The sequence below is a fragment of the Lissotriton vulgaris genome, chromosome 2_1 (genome assembly GCF_964263255.1).
Source record: "Lissotriton vulgaris chromosome 2_1, aLisVul1.2, whole genome shotgun sequence".
Classification (NCBI taxonomy): domain Eukaryota; kingdom Metazoa; phylum Chordata; class Amphibia; order Caudata; family Salamandridae; genus Lissotriton; species Lissotriton vulgaris.
In genome coordinates, this window is record NC_141687.1 from 132372063 (window position 1) to 132393081 (window position 21019).

At 42.6% G+C, this 21019-nt stretch overlaps 1 protein-coding gene across 1 annotated transcript in view; it reads right to left on the bottom strand.

Moving 5' to 3' along the window:
- GALNT17 (polypeptide N-acetylgalactosaminyltransferase 17) overlaps nt 1–21019 on the bottom strand; it is a 1810367-nt gene that overhangs the window by 1022419 nt on the left and 766929 nt on the right. The window contains exon 4 of the mRNA XM_086954581.1: nt 4694–4868. Within this exon, the coding sequence (XP_086810707.1) occupies nt 4694–4868 (175 nt within the window). The remainder of the gene's footprint in view (nt 1–4693; nt 4869–21019) is intronic.

Below are 21019 nucleotides of genomic sequence, written 5' to 3' on the forward strand. Positions count from 1 at the left end.
GAGCAGGCGGAGGCCCACGGACCACTGACTACTCTTTAAAAATTAAACTGAAATGTTTCATTCTTCTTTTTGAAACGTGTCCCTTTTTCCTATAAGATAAAAGGCCTGCATTTTTTTTTAAACGTTTCTTTATTTAAAACGAAACACAGACATGGTGGTTTGCTGCCCTCAGCAGGCCACCATCCCTGTGTTTTTAGTGATTCCAATGGGTCACAAATTGCTACCAACCTCATGAATATTAATGAGGTGGGTAATTTATGTCCCCATTAAAAATCACTAAATGTGTTAAAGACACATTAATACATAAGTGTTTGAAAATTCCTAATAGTGAATCGCAAACATTCGGTATTAGAAAATCGCAACAGGAAACCTATATACATGTGGCTCAAACTTGTTTTCACTGATAAGTGTCCAGATCACAAAAGCCAGAAAAGCCTGCATTTTTTACGGGTAAGTCTGCAGCGAGTTCTAGATTGGCCGCGACGACCAGTGCAAACATTTTTAAAAATGGCAATCGGTGTTGGAAAAAATGTGTTTACGACTGATGCTAAATTGCGCATCACCATTGCAGAAGTTTATGACACCTGCGTACAAATCCCAACCTGGCGAAGAGAGATTGTAAAGGATCCTCCTAAGTGCATTTAAAAACGAAGAACACACAGGAAGCTGCTAATAAAAATATTTAGCAACTGTTACACGATTTTAGAAATTGAACGCCTCAAAAAAAAACGGAGCACTACCACTATTTATTAAAAGATAGAATTTAAATAACTTAAGAAAATAACACTGACAAGAGCGTGTGGAGAACTTGCAGGTAAACAAAATGAGTTAACTTAACATATCTGAGGCACATTGGCTTAGCCATTTTGAAAAAATTTATGGTAGCAACATGGAGCTGGAACCCTTTGTAGTCCCTACTTCTGATATCCCCCTGGAGCCTGTGAGCTTTGATATAATTGAAGTGCTCAGAGCAATAGAGGACACTGCGGGTCGAAAGGCCCCGGGTCCCGATGGGGTACCAGCGGATATGTTTAAGGCAAATCCGCTGTTTTGGGCTAACATCTTAACGAAAGTTTTTAACGCTTCTGCAGCAGCTGGATTCCCCCATACCTGGTCCTTAGCCACGATAGTACCAATATTTAAAAAAGGGCAGAGAGGAGACCCTAGATGCTACAGACCTATATCTCTGCTGGACTCCTCGGTTAAAATTCTAGGGAAGGTTGTCCTGGCGAGAATAGCTTCCTGGGCCAAAGGGAACAATATTCTGTCTGAGGCACAATATGGATTCAGGTCAGGGAGGAGTACAGAGGATCAATGCCTCAATCTCCACCTTATAATCTCCAAATATACAAGGGCAAAAGGGGGAATGATATTCCTAGGCTTCATGGACTTGTCCACAGCCTTTGATCTTGTCAATAGATCTAGGCTGTGGGCAATGCTCCTGAAGTTGAGCCTTGATAGCTCCCTGGTACATTTTCTGGCGGAGCTCCATAAAGATCTGAGAGCCTGAATTAGAATGACAACAGATGGGAAATGTACGGCAAGCTTCAGATCAACTAGAGGGGTCCGTCAGGGCTGTATACTGGCCCCAATGTTATTCACGTTATACGTGAATTCTTTGGAGGATGACCTAACAGCAGTCACGCAGGACATCCCGAGCATGGGTGGCGCCCCAATCCCGGTGCTCCTCTATGCCGATGATGCGGTGCTAATAGCCAGGACCCCAATTGCCCTGCAAAAGTTACTTGATTCATTTGGAAATTTCGTGTCTAGTCTTGACTTGGTGGTTAACAAGAGTAAATCCCACACTATGTCAGCAGGTTGTAGTAAAATTAAAGAAAAAACCTTCTTCTGTGACGGTGAGGTTATCACAAGTGTGAAAGTTTTTACCTACTTAGGGGTTATTTTTGATCGAAGGGGTACTTGGTCACCGCAGTTAACATCCAAAGCAAACGCGGTGAGAAGCTCATCCTCTGCAATTCTGGGGTTTGCAAAGAGACTAGGGGGAAAACCAATCGAGGTTATCTTGGCCATCTACAAAGCCAAGACTGCCGCTATTGCCAGATACGGGGCTGCAGTCTGGGGATATGCTAATTCTAATCGTATCCAAATAGAGGAAAATAAATTCGTTCGATCTTTGCTGGGCCTACCTCAGTCAACTGCCACCTATTCCCTACACCTAGAGCTAGGTCTGGGTTACATTCTAGACACAATGAATCTAGCTCCGTTCCTAATGTGGATCAAGCTCTGGCTAAATCCGAACCTTAGCCTTAACCACAGGATCATTAAAGACTGTCTTAATTTAGACCACAGGAGGGATATTCAGTGGCTCTCCTATGTTGAGTCCTTGGCTGCGAAGCTGGGACGCCCTGAGATCTTCGATAGCCCAGAATCCCTGTGTAAAGCTGATCTAACGTGGGTGAAGATTAACTTTATTAGGCTATGTGTTGCCGAGCGTGAGGCGGTTGAGCTATGCAAACCCTCTGTGAGGGCACATGTAATGATAACTTCATCCCTTGAGCTGGCTCCTTACCTGGCAGTGGTCACAAACTTCTTTCATAGGTGGCTACTGACCAAGTTCCGCTTCAATCAAATTTATATGGTCCTGTGGGACGAGAAAGACTGGTGTAGGCTTGAGGAGTCGTCCCCATGTAAATGTGACGGTTTTTCCACCCAGGATAATGCGCACTTCTTGTTTTTTTGTTCTTTTTATTGTGAACCTCGGATTCGATACCTAAAACCAATTCTGAAGGAGATGGGTTTTACGCAGTACAAGCCCGCACTGCTATATTTACAGATGATGGATTCTCCTGTAATTATGTATTGTACTGCTAGTTTCCTGGCCGCATCTGTAAGAAGTAAGAGACTAAGGTCAAGATTGGATTCACAATTGAGGATAGATAATTAATTCCTGTCTACTGTACTGTTGAGCGCAAACAGAAATGAATTTTGTGTAAATACACTTTTTTAAAGTGTTTTTTAAATTTACGTCATGTTTAATACTGTATTAATTGATTTTAATATGTTTTAATTGTCTTATATATGTCTAGAATACTTTTATGATTTTAACTAATCGAATAAAGTGGTTTTGACTGACTGACTGAGTTTACTGGCGAGGAGGGAACTCTTTGATGCAGTAAGCCACCCAATCAGAGGTTCCTGTCATTTTTTGCAGGAACCTTCAGGTGTGAAGTCCAAGTGCACCGGATAGGACCTCTGTACACTTTCCCCCAGATTCATCAAAGTCCTGTTTTGCGAGTCCTTATTTGCGAATTTAAGGATTCGCTATTAAAGACTCGCAAAACGGGATGCATGTAGAAATCGCAATAATTTAAGAGATTTCTACAGCTTCCTTATTTGCGATTCGCTAATTGCCAATCGCAAATAAGGAATGGCTTTCCCATTCATTCCGAATGAATGGGGAGTCATTCCTTATTTGCGATTAGCAATTAGCGAATTGCAAATAAGGAAGCAATTCCAAGGGTGACAGGGTGTCCAAAGGACACCCTGTTGCACCCCTGAAATGGTAATGTCCACTGGTGTTGCGCACACACATGTCCCAAGGACATGTGTGTGTGTAACATGCAACTTAGAAAAGGTTTTGCTATTATCCACGTAGTTAGACTTTGCGGTAAGTAGCGGCCCCAGATTGCGATTTCGCAATTTTAAAATGGTTCATGAATTGCATTTAAGGAATCTCAAATTGAGATTCCTTAAATGCAATTAATCGACATTAGCGATTTCTACATTTGCGATTTTTGCATTTGGAATGATGCATCCCAAATGCAAAAATAGCGCTTCCAAAGGGCCAGATTCTCAGAATATCGCCCTTTGCGAGCCGATTCTGGTTTGATGAATCTGGCTGTTTGTGCTTTGTGGCTCCGTTAAGGCTGTATCAAAACAATGGACAATCTGAACAATATTAAACAATGCAGTTTATTTTTCCATTTCCAGATTACCCTTTTAAATCTAGCACCTTATCTCTGAGCAAGTGTATGGTATGCAAAAATAACCCCCAAATAGAACATATGACTCACAATAGTTGGCCCAGTGGGCTGCCTATTTGATTAATTTCTCATTAACCACCAATATCATTTTGTGACCTAATTCAATTACACTTTGCCTCTTACAAATTTAATTTATTTAGGGTACCACAAAGCTTCAGCAGACTTGGCAAGGAATGCAAGGGTTCAAGAAGAATATTTACCGAACACAGGGATTAATATATGTGGGTTCATCTACTTAACCTACTAAATTAAGTGAATCCTCAATAATTGTGTTTTTCTTAAAAGACGGCTGAGTATGCAAGAGAACAAAGCAATAAGAAAAGTGTGTTATTTCCTTTACTCCAGCAATACCCATTCCCGAATAATTAATTAAAATGTCATGATGAGAGAAAATGACATCACACGTCCTTTGTCCTAATGACTGCACGAGGTTGACATCTTGTCAGACTATAGACCTTCCATAGATTTCCCATTTGCTCCTAAGGTCTAGGATAATGCCACGTAGTGAAAACTACAAACAGCAATAACATGAGAGTCTGGTTACTGGCCCCCTCTCCCTGACCCCTTAGTTCAAGGTGGAAGAAGCAGTGCCAGGGGCATCAAATTGACACCCATGCTTACATCTGCATATCTTCGCAGGAGGACCATACGCATCTGCACTGTATAGTTTCAAATTCCAAACCTACCAGCCAGCAGTGAATTCCACGTGGGCATCAAAGAAGCCGGTCACCTCTCCTGAAGCGGCTTTCCAGCCCACAATCCGGGCCCTGATCAGGCCCTCTCGTTTCTGGTTGCGGACCACCTTCACGAGCCCAGGGTATCGTTTCTGAACGTACTCCTCCAAGGGTGCCTTCAGTTCCTCTAAAGGATGGAACGAGAGAGAATACACTTAGAAAACAAAAATACAGAATCAGGGCTACTTTTACTGTGCACTAGGACTCAATAAATATCTATTAATTAATTTATATATTTAAGGTTATATGCAGCATGGAGCAGGTCCTTCAGGGTAAATGAACACTGGACAATGAACATTAAGGCCTCCTTTGCAAAGTGTTTTATATTTAATGTATATTCCTACTAACAACTTGTTTTGTAGAGCGCTTGGTACTGTGCTTCTTCCATTTCTAAGCACTGTCCCCAATTTAATGGTACTCAAGCCTCCTGAGTCTGACTGAGAGGTGACATTTCGAAACGAGCAAAAAATACTAATTTTAACATTCACATTTATTCTTACAAGTTGTTCCACAGTAATGCAGTTCTGCATAAACAATTACTCTGGAACATCTATAAATGTCATACTTTTGTTTGCTAGACATTAACAATGAATGCCTTTACCACGCGTGACTTTACCAGGTATCCTTTAATACTCAATGCATTTACCACACATTGCCTTTACCATGCAGATCTTTACCACACATATGCCTTTACCACACGCGCTTTTACAACAAAATGTTAAGTATATATAAGGTAAGTGACACCCCTATTCCGACTTGGCGAAGGTAAGGGTTTTTATTTATTTTCCCTATCCCGTCCTATTTTGACTCCCCCCCGCCCTGCCCCACAGCTTTTACCTGTACCGGCCACGCCTGTGTGTGTATATAAATATATATATATATATATATATATATATATATATATATATATATATATATATATATATATATATATATATATATATATATATATATATATATATATATATATATATATATATTCAAAACAAAGAGCAGGGTCCTGCTGGGATTCTTTTCTCCCGGGCCAGGTGGCGCATATAGATCGGCGGACCACAGAAGCCGATTACCATTCAATCCAGGGATTGCTTCACAGCAACAAATTGCGCACTCAGGAATCCAAAGTTAGCAAAGAAGGTTTATTTTCAGATCACACGCTACGCGTTTCGACACGAATGTGCCTTGATCACACGTGTGATCAAGGCACATTCGTGTCGAAACGCGTAGCGTGTGATCTGAAAATAAACCTTCTATGCTAACTTTGGATTCCTGAGTGCGCAATTTGTTGCTGTGAAGCAATCCCTGGATATATATATATATATTTTTTTTTTTTCTTACTATCTGTCGTCAGTAGGTAGTTATAGGCAGTTATAGTTAGGACCATTTTTTCATAGGGAAAACATTTTTTGATTTGTGTATATCTTTGGCATCATTTGACTAATCTTCAAGAAATTTTCCAAAACGAAGTGCCCCAGTGAATCTTGTTGTGTATGGAAGTGTCGGCGCGATCTGTCTACTGGGGGCTGAGAAAAAGAGGAAGTTGAAAAGGTTGTGTTTCCCATGTTAATTCCTATAGTGTCTTTAGACCTGCCTGCAGCCCGAACAGCTGGAAGAAATTACACTAAATTTGGCAGAAAGCTAGCTTTTGGTCCGCAGATTGTGCTTTTTGTTATTTGCTGTAAATCTGTTCAGTGGTTTGCAAGAAATAAAGGGAAATCCAAGTTTGTATATCTACAATTGCAAAGCCTTTGCACATAATGACAAGTTCGTGCAGAGATCTGCAGGGTTCTTATTGGCTGAAAACACTTCAACCAGGAAGTGTTGGCAGCCATCTTGGGACTCTGCTTCAGCTGACCCCAGCAGGGCAAGAAGCATTTTTTTTTATTCACTGCAAAATTAACATATATTTGCGAATATCACAGTGAATAAAAAAAAAGCAAGCAGAGTCTCCCGTGCTTGTTTTTCAAGAAGCCCCTGAGGGGCCAGGTCCCAGGGTTATGTGGGAATTTTGGAGAAAAAGGAGAAGACAGCACACTAGGCCTCACTCCTGGGGCTTTATTTTAATTATTGGAGAGGCGCTGCCCGACGGAGTGGGGCTAAGCGGACCCTCTTCATGGGCTCTTTAGTACCCTTGGGAATACCATCTCCCTGAAGCTTAACACCAATAATTTGCAGGGCTATGCAGACCACCCACACCCCGGGGATTACTACTTTCAATATTTTGAATAAGTGCAGGAGGGCCCCGCTCCCGGGCCATATACTGCCCCCTGGGCCACAACCTGCCTGAGAATTGCCTATGCAGCTTTCTGGAGCCATCAATGGTCCTGGGAACCACCACCCCGAGGCCCGGTTCTGGCTATGTCCCGGGCTACCCACCCCCAGGACATAACTGTGTGCTTTTGTTTGATGTGAGCTGACAAAGTGCTTTCACTTGCTGGAAGACATGCTGGCAGGGAAGCAGATTAAACTATTGCTCTCACATGCAGAGACCTGCATTTACAGCAGCTCACTGTGTGCAAGCGCAAAGCTGGTTTGCACAGGAAGCTGGTACCACGGGGACCTAGAGGCTCCCAAGTCCCCATCCTGCACACTGGGTGCCCTTGTTGGGACCAAAGCACCTGGGGCACCTGGCCGGGCCCTGGGGGGTGGGATTAGCCTGAGGAAGGGGGCTGCACAGCCCCCTTCCCCCATTGTATTCTGGTCAGGTCCTGGGGATGGGTTCCTTGTGGCTGAAATCGGACCGAGAGGGAGCCACGCAGCACATGCTCCATTAAGTTGTGGCTAGGCCACAGGAGATGGGCCCTGATGCTCATATCACAAAACTTAAACCTGAACAGTAAAGTACTAACACATATAAAAATAGACGATTTCTCTGTTGAAGGGCCATTTCTATCAAGGGCATGCAAGCCTAGCTCCTGGGGTTGGCAAAGTCAAAGCAAGTTTGTTTTCTGAGCAATTCTATATTGAAAAATGATCTAAAATGCTTGGTGGAGGTGAATGCATTGTTGATCCATTGGAGCGCAATATGTGACATTGCTGAGTGGGTTCTTTCTTATCCTGTTCTGATTAGAGCAAAGTCCATGGTTCTCCCTTTAAATGACTACGAGTATGGAAATGTGAAAATCACATGCAAGCTTTGCCCATTTGTCCCGCTCACCTTAGTAGTAGGCAAAAGTCTTATTGCCTTTTTCTCAGGATGATGGACAACTTCACAACAGACCCCCGTAGGGCACTTCCTGCTGATTTTGGTTAGAGGTGCTTTATGTCAAGGAATATGACATCTCCACGAAACCAATAAGCAGTTACTTCATATAGTGAAGCCCTTGTTTGGTAAACATTTTCCTCTGTACTATTGCCATCTTCTCTATAGAAAGATTCATGTTATCACAAATTTCTGGATAAAGACGCACAAGGAACAATCACATTGACAAAACACGCACAAGGTCACTGGTGACATTTCCTCATGCTTCATTACCCAGCTGTAGTGCAGAATATGTAATGAACATTTACTCAAGGAGTTATCACTTAGTAAATAACCAGTAGAGCGTACTCCACTTGGGTAGATATCATGTGCAAAATTTGTGAAATCCTTATGGATAAAGGGGCAGGTGCAATTGTGTTGTGGCCCAGGCACTTACACAGCTCCTGGCACACCCACACAGATACTTAGACACTCACTCACACACTCAGGCACTCACAAACCCAATGACATACCCACTCAGACACTGATACACCCATTCATAGAACCACTCAGATACTCACAGACTGTCACACAGACCCACTCTCACACCCACTCACAGACCTACTCAGATACTCTCACACCCACTCACAGACCTACTCAGACTCTCTCACAAATACTCATGGACCCACTCATATACTCATGCACTCAGACACTCTCACACCCTCTCACAAACCCACTCAGGCACTCCTGCACCCACTCACAGTACCACTCAGACATTCTCACAGGCCCATTCAGACACTCATGTACCTACTCATTGATGCACTCAGACATGTACACCCACTCACAGAGCAAATAAGACACTCATGCAACTCATATTCTCTCATACTCACTCACAGAACTACTCAGAGACTCGTGTATCAACTCACATACCCACTCAGACTTACACACCCACTCACAGATACACTAAGAGACTCACGCACCCACTCAGACACTTATGCACTCAAAGACTGACTCACACACACGGAGGTACTCACAATCTTGCTCAGACTTTCTTACACCCACTCACAGACCCACTCATACACTTATGGATGTACTCAGGCACCCACTTAGACACTCATGCACACACTCATAGACTCACTCACAGACTCATGTACCCACTCACACAACCACTCAGACACACATGCAATCACTACTATGCTCAGTCAGACACTCACACACCCATTGGGACACTCACACACTCACTGATACACCCACTCAGACACTCATACACTCACTTGCACACTCACTCTCAAAGGTTACAGGTTAAAGTTAGAATTTTACAGGGAGGATAATGTAAGGAAAACAGAAATTCACAGAGAAAAAACAAGGGTACAGGGATGTTATAGTTAAAAAATAGAATTAAAAAAACCTTAGAAATTCACTGAAAAAAACAAAGGTTAGAGGGACGTTATAGTTAGGCTCAGATTTCACTTGCACAAAACCATAGCAATTCAGCAGTTATAGTTACCTGAGCTAACTATAACCTAAGCACCTATGATGCACTGTTTATGACCTCACATATTAAATCACTCATGACATGGCCAGTGACATCACTGATGACATCTCAAATGACATCACTGATGACATCATCCACAGAACCACTCACACACCCACTGACACCCCCACAGAACGTCTCATAGACCCACTCCCACTCATTCAGCCACCACATACCCATTCAGACACATACAACGACTCACAAAGCCACTCACTCACCCTTACAGCCACTCATACACCCAATCATTCATTCAGCTACTGACATAGCCACTCACCCATACAGTCACTTCTACAGTCACTCACTCACCCATACAGCCAGTCACAGAAATACTCACTAACCCTTACATCCACTCACACACCCAATCAGATACTGACACAGCAACTCACCTATACAGTCACTTCCACACTGAGTCAGTCACCCATACATCTATTTACACACTACTCACTCACCCATACAGTGGAGAAGTGTGGCTCAATGGTTAGAGGCGGCAGACCCGGAAGCTGAGATCGGCCCGGGACCAGGGTTCGATTCCCAACGCGGCAGGGTCTTGGGTCAAAATGTCCGCGGGCCTGATAATTCTCGCCTCGGCGCCTACTCTAACCTTGGGTTCCACTCTGCAACTCTGGGCAATAGCTTGCTTAATCTTCACAACGGCCCCTTCAACGCCGGGGATGCCTGGTCTCACCTTGGGGGTGCCCAGAAGGGACCATCTTACAGGGAAAGCCAGGACGGGTTCCCCAGCGGTATACAGCGCCGGGACGCCCGCGGTGTGGGCAGCTGTGCGCTTTACAAGTATACAACATTTACAGTCACACATACAGGCACTCACTTACATGTATAGTTACCCACACATCCACTCTCTTACTCATAAAGATACGATCACATATTCTCATTCACCTTTACAGTCACTGACACAAGCACACATTCACTTACACAGCCACTCTCACAATCACTCACTCATCCATAGTCACTCACACACCCACTAACTCACTCATATACCACTCTGTACCCCAGCCTCTCACATACCACCCACTCACTAATACACCACTGACACACCCACTCACTCACCCATACAACTACAAACACAGTCACTCACTTACCCATACAGCCACTCCTACAGCCACTCAGTCACCCATACAAACACTCACACACCAATAGAGCCACTCAGACACCTACTCACACATGGATACATCTTAGTATATATCTTTACACACTCAGAAACCTTTAGAAAACAATCTCAATCACTGGATGATGTCATTTGAGATGTCATCAGTAATGTCATTAGTGATGTCACAGACCAAGCCATGAGTGATCTCATATCTGAGGTCATAAGCAGTGCATTGTTGGGGTGTAAGTTATAGTTAGCTCAGGTAACTATAACTGCTGAATTCCTATGGTTTTGTACGAGTGAAATGTGAGCCTAACTATAATGCCCCTGTAACCTTTGTTTTTTTAACTGAAATAATATATCAGTATATATGTATGTGTGAATACATATATATATATTTATATATATATGTATTCACACACCCCTATATACTGATATATTATCTCAGTATATATATATATATATATATATATATATATATATATATATATATATATGAAAAACAAAGCTCCTCCTCGGCACGCTCTGCGCTCGCAGACACCGCTTCCACGCCAACAAAAATGAGGAACGGACCAGCAAAGTCAGCAAGATGTTATTTATTCATCCACAGAACCAGCGACGCGTTTCGCGCAAAGGTGCCCTTGTTCACGCTGCAACATAGTCAAAATTTGAATGCTTTTTTATATACTTTTGATGAAGACTATCACCACCCCCTAGTGGTGACCTCCAGTGTCACATGTGCAACAAACAGTGTAAACATACTATCGCTGCAAGTCTTTTCTTTGTCATTGCATATGAAAAAAATGTTACCGGTTAAATCCATGTAATTAAAAGCAGCCACAAATTGCAATCAATAGAAAAATATGTTCAGAGGCTAATATTTGCCAGTCAACAAAGATCTAAGTTTCTTTAAACTAGCAAAATATGGGTTAACGGTCTAAGTACTAAAGTCATAATCCTCTGAGCAAATAATAATTGAATAGTTGCCCCATCAGGTTATTTGTAGCATTTCTTCTAACATGTGCAAATCTATACATTAGCAGCAAAAGGTAAAGGGCAAAAAGTGTAAAAAAGTGCAAAGTGTAAGAGTCAAAAAGTGCAAAGTGCAAGAATGAGCCGCATTACCATCAGAGCAGAGATACCATCACATTCATACATATATAGATTCTCAAATTCCTGAATTTATAAATGACTGTATGACTGGATAATTGGTTCTCTAAAATTACAAATGGTAAAAAAGAATCAAAAAGTTAAAAATGGGTGTATGTAAAAATAGTACCATACCTCATAAACAAATACATGTCATGACACACTATACACTAAGCTAAAATACTATAGAAAAAGTGAAAAAGATTTCATATATATATATCCATCAGCTGCAGTCTCTCAACACGCCGAACAGACGACAGAGAAAACCACGCAAGTACAGCGTTTCTTTTGGCACAGAGTTTTATTTATTTATTATTTAAAGTATTTATTTAAAGATTTCTAAAGCGCGTAGTCACCCAGAGGGTATCCCAGCGCTGAACCTATTACCACCAGTGGAAGATAGTCGGGAGTGGGAGGGATGGCTCAGGGAAAAAGTAGGGTTTTGAGGGCCTTCCTAAACCTTAGAAGGTTTGGTTCTGTTCTGAGGCTCAGGGGGAGTGTGTTCCATTTTTTCCCCGTATTGACCGAAAAGCGACGGCCACCGAACCGGGCCTTCCTCACCTTGGGGATCGTGATGAAGTTCCCATGTTCGGAACGGAGCGCTCTTGTGGGTCTGTAAGGTGTGATCCAGTTCCCAAGGATAGGAGGGCCAGCATTGTGCAGTACCTTGTGGGCCAGACAGAGGGTCTTGAAGGTTACTCTTTCCCTAATAGGGAGCCAATGCAGCGTCCTCAGTGCAGGCTTGGCAGAAGTTCTTGCCGGGGTGTTTGTCAGGAGTCGGGCTGCGGCATTTTGGGCTTTTTGAAGAGTTTGGAGCGTGGCTTCTGGAGATCCTAGGTATATGGCGTTACAGTAATCCAGCCTCGATAAAATTAGGCCTTGGATCAGCAGGAGACGCGATTGGAAAGGCAGTAGGGGAAGTACCTTCCTGCACGATTTCAGTAGTCTGTAGCAGGTGCCGGCAGTCTTTCTTGCCTGTGTCCTAAAGGTGAGATCCGTCTCTAGCCATACTCCGAGACTCTTGACCTCGGTCTTGGGGGTGGGGGGTTCACCCATGCAGGCGGGCCAGATGTTCGGGGGGAGGCTCGTGGTGTTATGCCCTAGGAGCAGGATCTCTGTTTTGGAGCCGTTTAGTTTCAAGGCAGAGTCACCCATCCACTGATGTACACTGGTTAGACAGTCGTGGAGATTGGAGGGCTCTAGCTTGGGGTGGGAGAGCGTTACCACCAGCTGTGTGTCGTCGGCATAGCTAACTATAGATATTCCAAAGGGTGACACCAGTGCCTCCAGTGGGGCCATATACACGTTGAACAGCGTGGGGCTCAGGGATGAGCCCTGAGGCACGCCACACTGGAGGGGAATGGAGGGGGAGCGGCTTTCACCTTCCCATACTTGGAAGGAGCGTCGGGAGAGAACGGATGAGAGCCATTTTAGTGCCCTGTCTTTCACCCCGATATTATCGAGACGGTGAATCAGGACCTGGTGACTGACCGTGTCAAAGGCCGCACTCAGGTCCAGGAGGACAACTGCCACTGATCCTCCTGTATCGATAATTTCCCTGGCCTTTTCTACTGCTGCCAGGAGGGCGGTGTCCGTACCCTGACCTGGTCTAAAGCCCGTCTGGGAGTCATTGAGGAGATGGTTTGACTCCAGGAAGTGTGATAGTTTTTTATTTGCTAATTTTTCCGCCACCTTGCCTATCCAGGGGAGGAGTGAGATGGGTCTATAGTTGGATAGGTCGGCGGGATCTAGCGATGGTTTTTTGAGGAGTCCTTTGACGATAGCCTCTTTCCAGTTCGAGGGGACTTCTCCTAGTGCCAGTGAGGTGTTAATGAGGGCTGTCAGTTGAGGGACTATGGCCTGAGGGATGGTTTTGACGAACCGTACGGGCACTGGGTCACTGGGGGCTCCGCTCTTAGTTGAAATGAGTGCGGCCATCACTTCCTCTTCTGTGACTGGGCCGAGCGCCGCTAGATGTGGCTTATTGGGTGGCGACGATGACTCCTTGGATCTTGTTGCGATGTCAGGATTAGTGGCAGGAAGGGAGGTGATGATTCTTTTGATTTTTTCGTCAAAGAAGAAGGCCAGATTGACGCATTTTTCCTCCGCTGCTTTGGGGTCCATGGGTTTCTGTGGAGGGTCGGGGACATGGAGGAGCTCTTTAAGGATGGAGAAGGTCTCCTTAGCTGAGCAAGAGGAACCTTTTATTTAGGTATGAGTATCCAAATCTGACGCGTTTCGGGCATCCGCCCTTGCTCACAGATATATATACACACAGGTGCACTTACTTGATATAGACCTACCATTTCACTTTAAAGCCATGCTCGGTATAGGCATATGCATGTTAAAGACCTGCATGGTAAAGGCATTGCGTGGTAAATGTACTGTGTGGTAAAGGATGCAAGGTAAAGGCATTAAGTGATTATTGCCACATTGTAAAGACTGCTTCCCCATATATTTACTTTAGTGCTTCTGGGGTTCTTTGTGAATCGCTTAGCAGCTAGACGTTTAGAAAAAATGTGTGAATATTCCCATTAACAAATTATTTCAACCTTCTCAACTGCAGATATTTCAACTAGGATCAGAGAAAATAGGTTTATTTAATGATAAAAAGTGCATTTGCAAATCTATTTGCAGTCCTAATTTTAACTGTGTAAACAGTAAGCCAGCTTTCTGATACAAATACACACAGGTATCATGGGAATGTGGGCACGGAAAATTGAGAGTAGAATGCGACTTCATACACATGTCAAGGGTTAACAAGAACCCCATGTTAGTTATAAATTAAAAATGAACATCAGGTTTTTAGAAGATATGAGTAATTGATAGATCCAATGATCAAGTGAAGGAAAGGGGACAATAACTATGCATGCTGTAGAAAGTTATAAGGGGTGTTGATGAGCCCATTAAATATTTCTAATTCATCCTGATAGTTGAGACTAATAATGTGGATTCAAGCACCAGAAATCATGGGCTGGCCGTGTTGAAGGTTGTGTGGGTAATTTGAACGCATGACCACAATTGTTCACCCATCTTGCAGAGCGTGTCTGTCTCAGGATTGCTAGTCGGTCTATTCATTATGTATGAGGATGAATGTTTGTGCATTAAATTGCTGGAGAATACAGGAAGACTTCTAGGGTCAAAGAAAGTTCTGATATAATCTAATATACCACTTCCAAGGTCTATACTGGATGTTAAAGGCCCTGAACCTGAGTTATAACTATAACGAGGGAGAGGGCCTTTAACAATTGGTATAGCCAAAGTAGAAGGGTTATAAGGCTACTAGAACATTCCACCCAATGAGGGCAGAATGTTTCAAATTAAAAACGGTGAAACAAAAAGGCAAACATTGGAATGTTGGAGGTATGGGCTTATATCAGCCATTATAAGCCGCAGCTACTCCATTGTCTTCAATGGAGCTCTTAAACTTCCAATGTTCTAATAAATATTGAAACACAACAATACTTAAATAGCCTGATTGTCGAATTGGCAGATACGTTTTATAAAATAATTGATAGTGGTATATGATAATGAAAGTTAGTTGAACTGAAAAGACCCTAACTGCAATTATGTGTAGAGTAACTGACTGTAAGAGCACAACTATGTTGTGCTTTATGTCCGTGTATCAAGTTTCCGTGGTGTAGCGTAACAGGGCCAGTCAATGCTGGCTGCTAGAACTCGATCTTGGAAGGGAGACATGAGACCCAATTATCTTTGAAAAGTTATGCTGTCTGCAGACAGAGAAAGTGCAACGTGTTATATTGAATGTGCTGCCCCAGGGCAGCGCATTCAAGAGAAATATGGAGCAGCTGTTTAAAAGATGCTTTGTGCTTCTAAGTGCAGGCGGCAATCCGCCTGCACTTTTAAGAGGGAGTAGAGATCCCCTTGCAGAAGGTTGCAGTGTGTGACTGCAAACGCCTGCAAGGAAATGTCTAGAGGGTCTATGGAAATCCTTTCATCTCTCTGCGCCCACATCCGTAATACGGCACAGGTGCAGAGGCAAAGAGATTCCTTAATTTGCATAGGGTATACCCTTTAATGATAGTGCTGGGGCTATGGGGCTACATGTGCATCAGCACTATCTGTATTATGTAAGGGGCCGCACAAGTGTTTGCGGCCCGTTCTGTACTGTCAAAGTGACCGAGGGCGCAGAAAGTGGGCGCAAATGCCATTTGACCCGTCTCCCCTCCCCCCACCGAGCATTTCTGTAATAGGGCCCTAGGGGGCTTTTTTTAGCGTGACTGATTTTCCAATTCAATAATCTAGACATGAATGAAGTGCCCACTTAAACTTGAATGTAGCCATCCGAGTATTTTTTTGTAGGTTTAGTAAAGAGTTTGTAGCAGTTTAGGACATACAATTAAAAAACCACCAAGGACCTCTTTCTGAGCAGGCCGCAAGTAACATTTTGATGCAAAGAGCAGCTCATGCTTTAGCCACGTAATTTTCAGCAAATCATGCAGTCAAACACTGAAACTAGTAGGAGTTGTATATCTTTATTCGGTTTGTGTCATTTAAAAACCATAAAAGCAATATTACGCATAAATTTCATTTTCACTTTTTAACAATTAAAACACAATATTACAGCTAAAACAATGTCTTATTTTTAAAAAAAACGTATACAAATTCTAATATATATACAACTTAAAAATAGAATCATAAAAAATATAAATGGAACCTTATAATGGGCGATCCTCTTACTTGTTACCTACGTGATTGTCTTTATCGATAAGTATAACTATACAATACTATTTACAAATTAATTCGATGTCGAAAAATGCATTTCAGAAACTTAACGATATACTTTGTTATCCACTCCTCACCCAGGAACTGTAAAGATAGCAAGGCCGGACCGCATCTTCTAATACCCATAATTTTTAATAGCGGAATTAACCAAGTCTGTCTGTGCCCACTGAAGTATTTGCAGAAAAAGAAAGTGTGAATTGTTGCCTGAGTAGAAATCTCATCACACGGACAGAGAGATAATTCCGGGTCCCAGTTGTTTCTTATTGGGAAAGCAACCAGGCGATGTAAAACATTTAACCTGAACCTGGTCAGGAGAAATCTCTCAAAGATAGTAAAATCATAGGTTAAATAAGGCTGAATTAGAAATGTTATTTGAACAGCCATACAGTGTTGGACAGAAGGTTTAACCGCTTCTTTGGTTATCTGTGATTCTTCTAGGTGTGTAAGGGCTCAACGCCTGTAGTGCCTTCCTTGATAATGACCAAATTGAGATTGGTTCTAGATGGTGTTTTTCCAATCCTAGGTCATAGAAGAATCTTTTTATGTATGACAACCAACCTATTTTATGTGAGTGGTCCAAGGCCATGCAGTCTGAAATAGTTTGCTGTGTAAATTCATTTTTGTCTGTCGACCAAATTCGATGCCAGAGGAGGAGTGGTTGTATGTTAGCTAGATCTGACAGATAAGGGATCCCCAGTTCCAAATGACATGCAAAAGTAGATACACTCTTTGGTACTGCTAACAGGAATCTCAAAAAAACATTTTCAGCTGCTTGAAGATTATTAGTATTTGCATACCCCCACACTCCCGCCACGTATATCTTTAAGAGCTCTACCGGTGGCCTCTTTCCCAGTTTTTTTGAAAAAGTTATGAGGGCCATAGTGGCTCTCATAAGATGGACTTTTCTGGACTCTATTGCTGATTTCCAGTTAAGTTTTTGGTCAATAATTATTCCCAAGTATGGATATTGTGCTGTAATAGCAAGTTCTCCGTACCTAGGTGTATATCTCTAGTCCTTTTTTTCCCTAAACCTGCTATCATGACAAAGGTTTTTTTAAATATTTATACATAGATCCAGCTTCCCCATAAATTGGGAATATCTATTTAAAGCCCTCTGGAGTTCCAGGGGTGTACGGGCCAATATCAACTCGTCATCCGCGTACAGTAGAGCAGGAATCAGACGGTTTTTTAATATTGGAAGATCCTGGCTCCCCTCTAACATAGCCCTCTCCAGACCGTTAGTGTAAAGCGTAAAAAGAAAGGGAGCCAGGACACAACCTTGTCTGACTCCACGTTCCACTCCAAACGGCGCGGATAGTTCGCCCTTTACCCCAAACCTTACCCTAGCTGAGGCATTTGAATACAGTTCGCCCAGGAAATTTACTAATGATAAGTCTACCCCCATATCTAATAGCAGGGACCAAAGTTTGCCATGAGAAAAGCAGTCGAAGGCTGCAGACAGATCAACGTATACCATATACATCCTACCCGCCTTCGCACTTACATACTTGCCTAGTATCATTGTCAGGTTTAGGGCCTGTTCAACTGTCCCTAGGCCTTCACGAAACTCGAATTGGAGGTTCGAGAGGATCCCGGCATCGTCCGCCCACCGCTGGAGCCGCTCGAGAATAACTCTACCTGCCACTTTACCCACGGAGTCCAGCAGAGAAATCGGATGATAACACAATACCTCCTGGCAGTCCCCCTTTTTAAAAATGGGGACCATAATTGATTTACTCCATGAGTCCAGTAAACCCACCTCGCAGGCTGCCCTTAGGACCCTAGTCAGAATTGGGACCCAGAGATCTAGATTTGATTTAAAAAGATCTACTGGAACCCCGTCTGGGCCAGGGGCCGTGCCGTTTTTGCTGGCATGTACGGCCAAAAGTACCTCATCGATAGTAATGTCTAGTGGAATTGGATGAAAGGGTGCAGGTGGTACGGGGGTTATGTCTTCTTGCCCACCCATGTTGACTGAATCTTTCTCAAAAATCTTTGAGAAATGTGCCACCCAGTCCAATTAATCAATGGCCATATCTATCGCAGGCAAATCTTTGTGATCAGATAGGAACGGAGATTTAATCACAGACCAAAAGACTGAACTATTTTTATGGATACAGCTTTTATGTAACTGATCCCATAGAGCCTGTTTTAGTTCGAAATTCCTGTCCTTTAGTACTGTGTTATACTCCCTCCTAAGAATTGCTATTTCATGGGCCACCCTGTTCGATTTTTGCAGGGCAATTTTTAATTTGGAAAGTGCTGCTGTACATTTGTGATTAAACCACCCTACTTTATTCACTTGGGTATTTTTTAATTTTACAAAAAGTGCCTCTTTTATTGCCATTAGAACCAGCCCAAAGTACCTTAATACTTTCTTATCTTGTGTTGGCTCATCTAAATATTTAAGAATTGGAAGATAGGCTTTCTGTATAACTCTCCCTGTAATTTCTAAAGGATCAACTTTCAGTCATTTTATAGAGAATCCGTTTAATCTATTTAGATGTAAAGTATTTTGTTTCAATGCACTGGCTATACTTTGCGTAATGTGCTGATAGAATGGCCGAAATGTTAGACTAAGAGCACAATGATCACTTATTACATTTATCAGTGTTGCAAAATTTGTGGCATGGTTACGCACACTGTTTGATATTAAAATAAAGTCTATGGTGGTCTGCCTTCCCCTCCCTAGAAATGTTGGATCCAACAGCTGAGTTGTGGCATTCATTTCATTTGTGATTAGAAGATCCAGATGAAAGAGGAGTTCATTAAAGCAATTTCCAATGTTGGAAAGGGAGAAATGGACTATAGTCTGTTCATTTTCATCTGTAATCCCACACAAATTCAGGTTACTATGTTGGCAAGGGTGTTGGTTAAAGTCGCCCCCCAGATGATGGTAATTTCATCAGCAGACCCCCAAGTCAGGGGAGATAGTTTAAGTCGCATCCTATGCAAAACTTTCAACAATTCTCCATCTTCTAGGTTGTTATAGAAGTTTACCAAGAAAATGGTGTCCTCTCTATTAAAACGGAGTCTAAGTATCTGGTAGTTCGCTTTCAATTCCAAGGGTGTTATTTCCACCTCTGCTATGGAGTTCGAGATGAATGTACTTAACCACCTTTTGCTCTACGGAATGCTGCAGGTAGTGCAGGGAAAAATTAGGTTTTATAACCTACGAGATGTATTTCTGTAGTGGACCAAGTCTCTTGGAGACAGATTATACTATAATTCTCAAAAATGTTCAAGACGGTGTCATTTTCTATCTTTGAACGAAGTCCAGCTATATTCCAAAAAAGAAACACTACGGGAGGACCAACTTTAACAGGGCTATTTTCCGATAACATTTTGACCTGTTCTAGCAGTGGGTCATTGATCGTTTCGGATGCCATTTCCTTACCAGAGGGAGGAATGGATGGGATACTCGCCAGGGGCCTAAAATCTTTGCTACCTACTACTGAATTAACTATTACCTTTTCTGTACAGTTTAATTCTTCTGATGGGGTACCAGAAAATGTTAATTTAAACTGGCTACCTTCTCGAACATTCGACTGGAGTTTTACAATTAATGGATTTTTAAGTACATTACAGTTCTCGACGACCTGATTGGAGAGTCAATCAACTCATTCCAACCCAGAAAGAGTGGAAAAGTGTTTAAAAGTGGGGATGTTAAAACCAGACTGTTCTATGCTGCACCCATATAGGGTGTGGGATCCCATAGGATGTACCACCAGAGATTGAGGGTTGAAATAGCTTAAGGTGTGTGTCGAATCCCTAAAATTAATCACGTCCCCCCTTATATCGTTGGGTCTCTGGCCCACCCATCCAAGTCTTCTTACATTGAGGATTTCCCCGTTAAGGTTGGGAGGTAGTGGTCTATTTTTCCTCAACCAATAAATCACTTTGTTTTTAAGCTCATGATAGCCTTCAGATTTTCCAGGCGCAAGTCCCGAAACCCCAGTCAATACCACAACATAAGGTGCGGCCTCTGGAGGCAAATCTATTTTTTCCTCTTTTTCCCTTAGGTGCTTAACGGGGGGAGGGATCCCACTTACAGATATTGAACGATGATCTAATTTATTTGCCTGCCTTTCCCCTCTTATTTCCCTAGGGGTGGTATGTCCCTTATCTGTTGTACTGGAGGCTAATATGTTCTGGTCTTGTACTAGGGATGGATTCTTGCTGTGTGATTTGTCAACCAATGCCGGCCCTGATGATCTATTACTCGTAACTTCTTTTTGTCTGCACGTTGTTAGTTCCCTGATTGAATCTGTATTTTTTAAAATTTCCTTTTCTATAGAGCCCAGTTGTACTGCCATTCTTTTAACTCTCTCTAGTATTGGCAATATTAATGATTTAACCAACTGCTCCATACTCTCCATTAGGTCTTTAATGATATGGGGGGATTGAAGATGATGGTCTGACTTAATCATACTTGTGGTTGTTGTTAAATTCCTAGGAGAGCTTTGAGACAATTTAGATGATTTTGCATTTCTGGCTTTCTGACTAATCCCTCTACGCTTTCTTTTTCTTATAATGGACCCTTGGCCAGTTAGTTTAGATTGT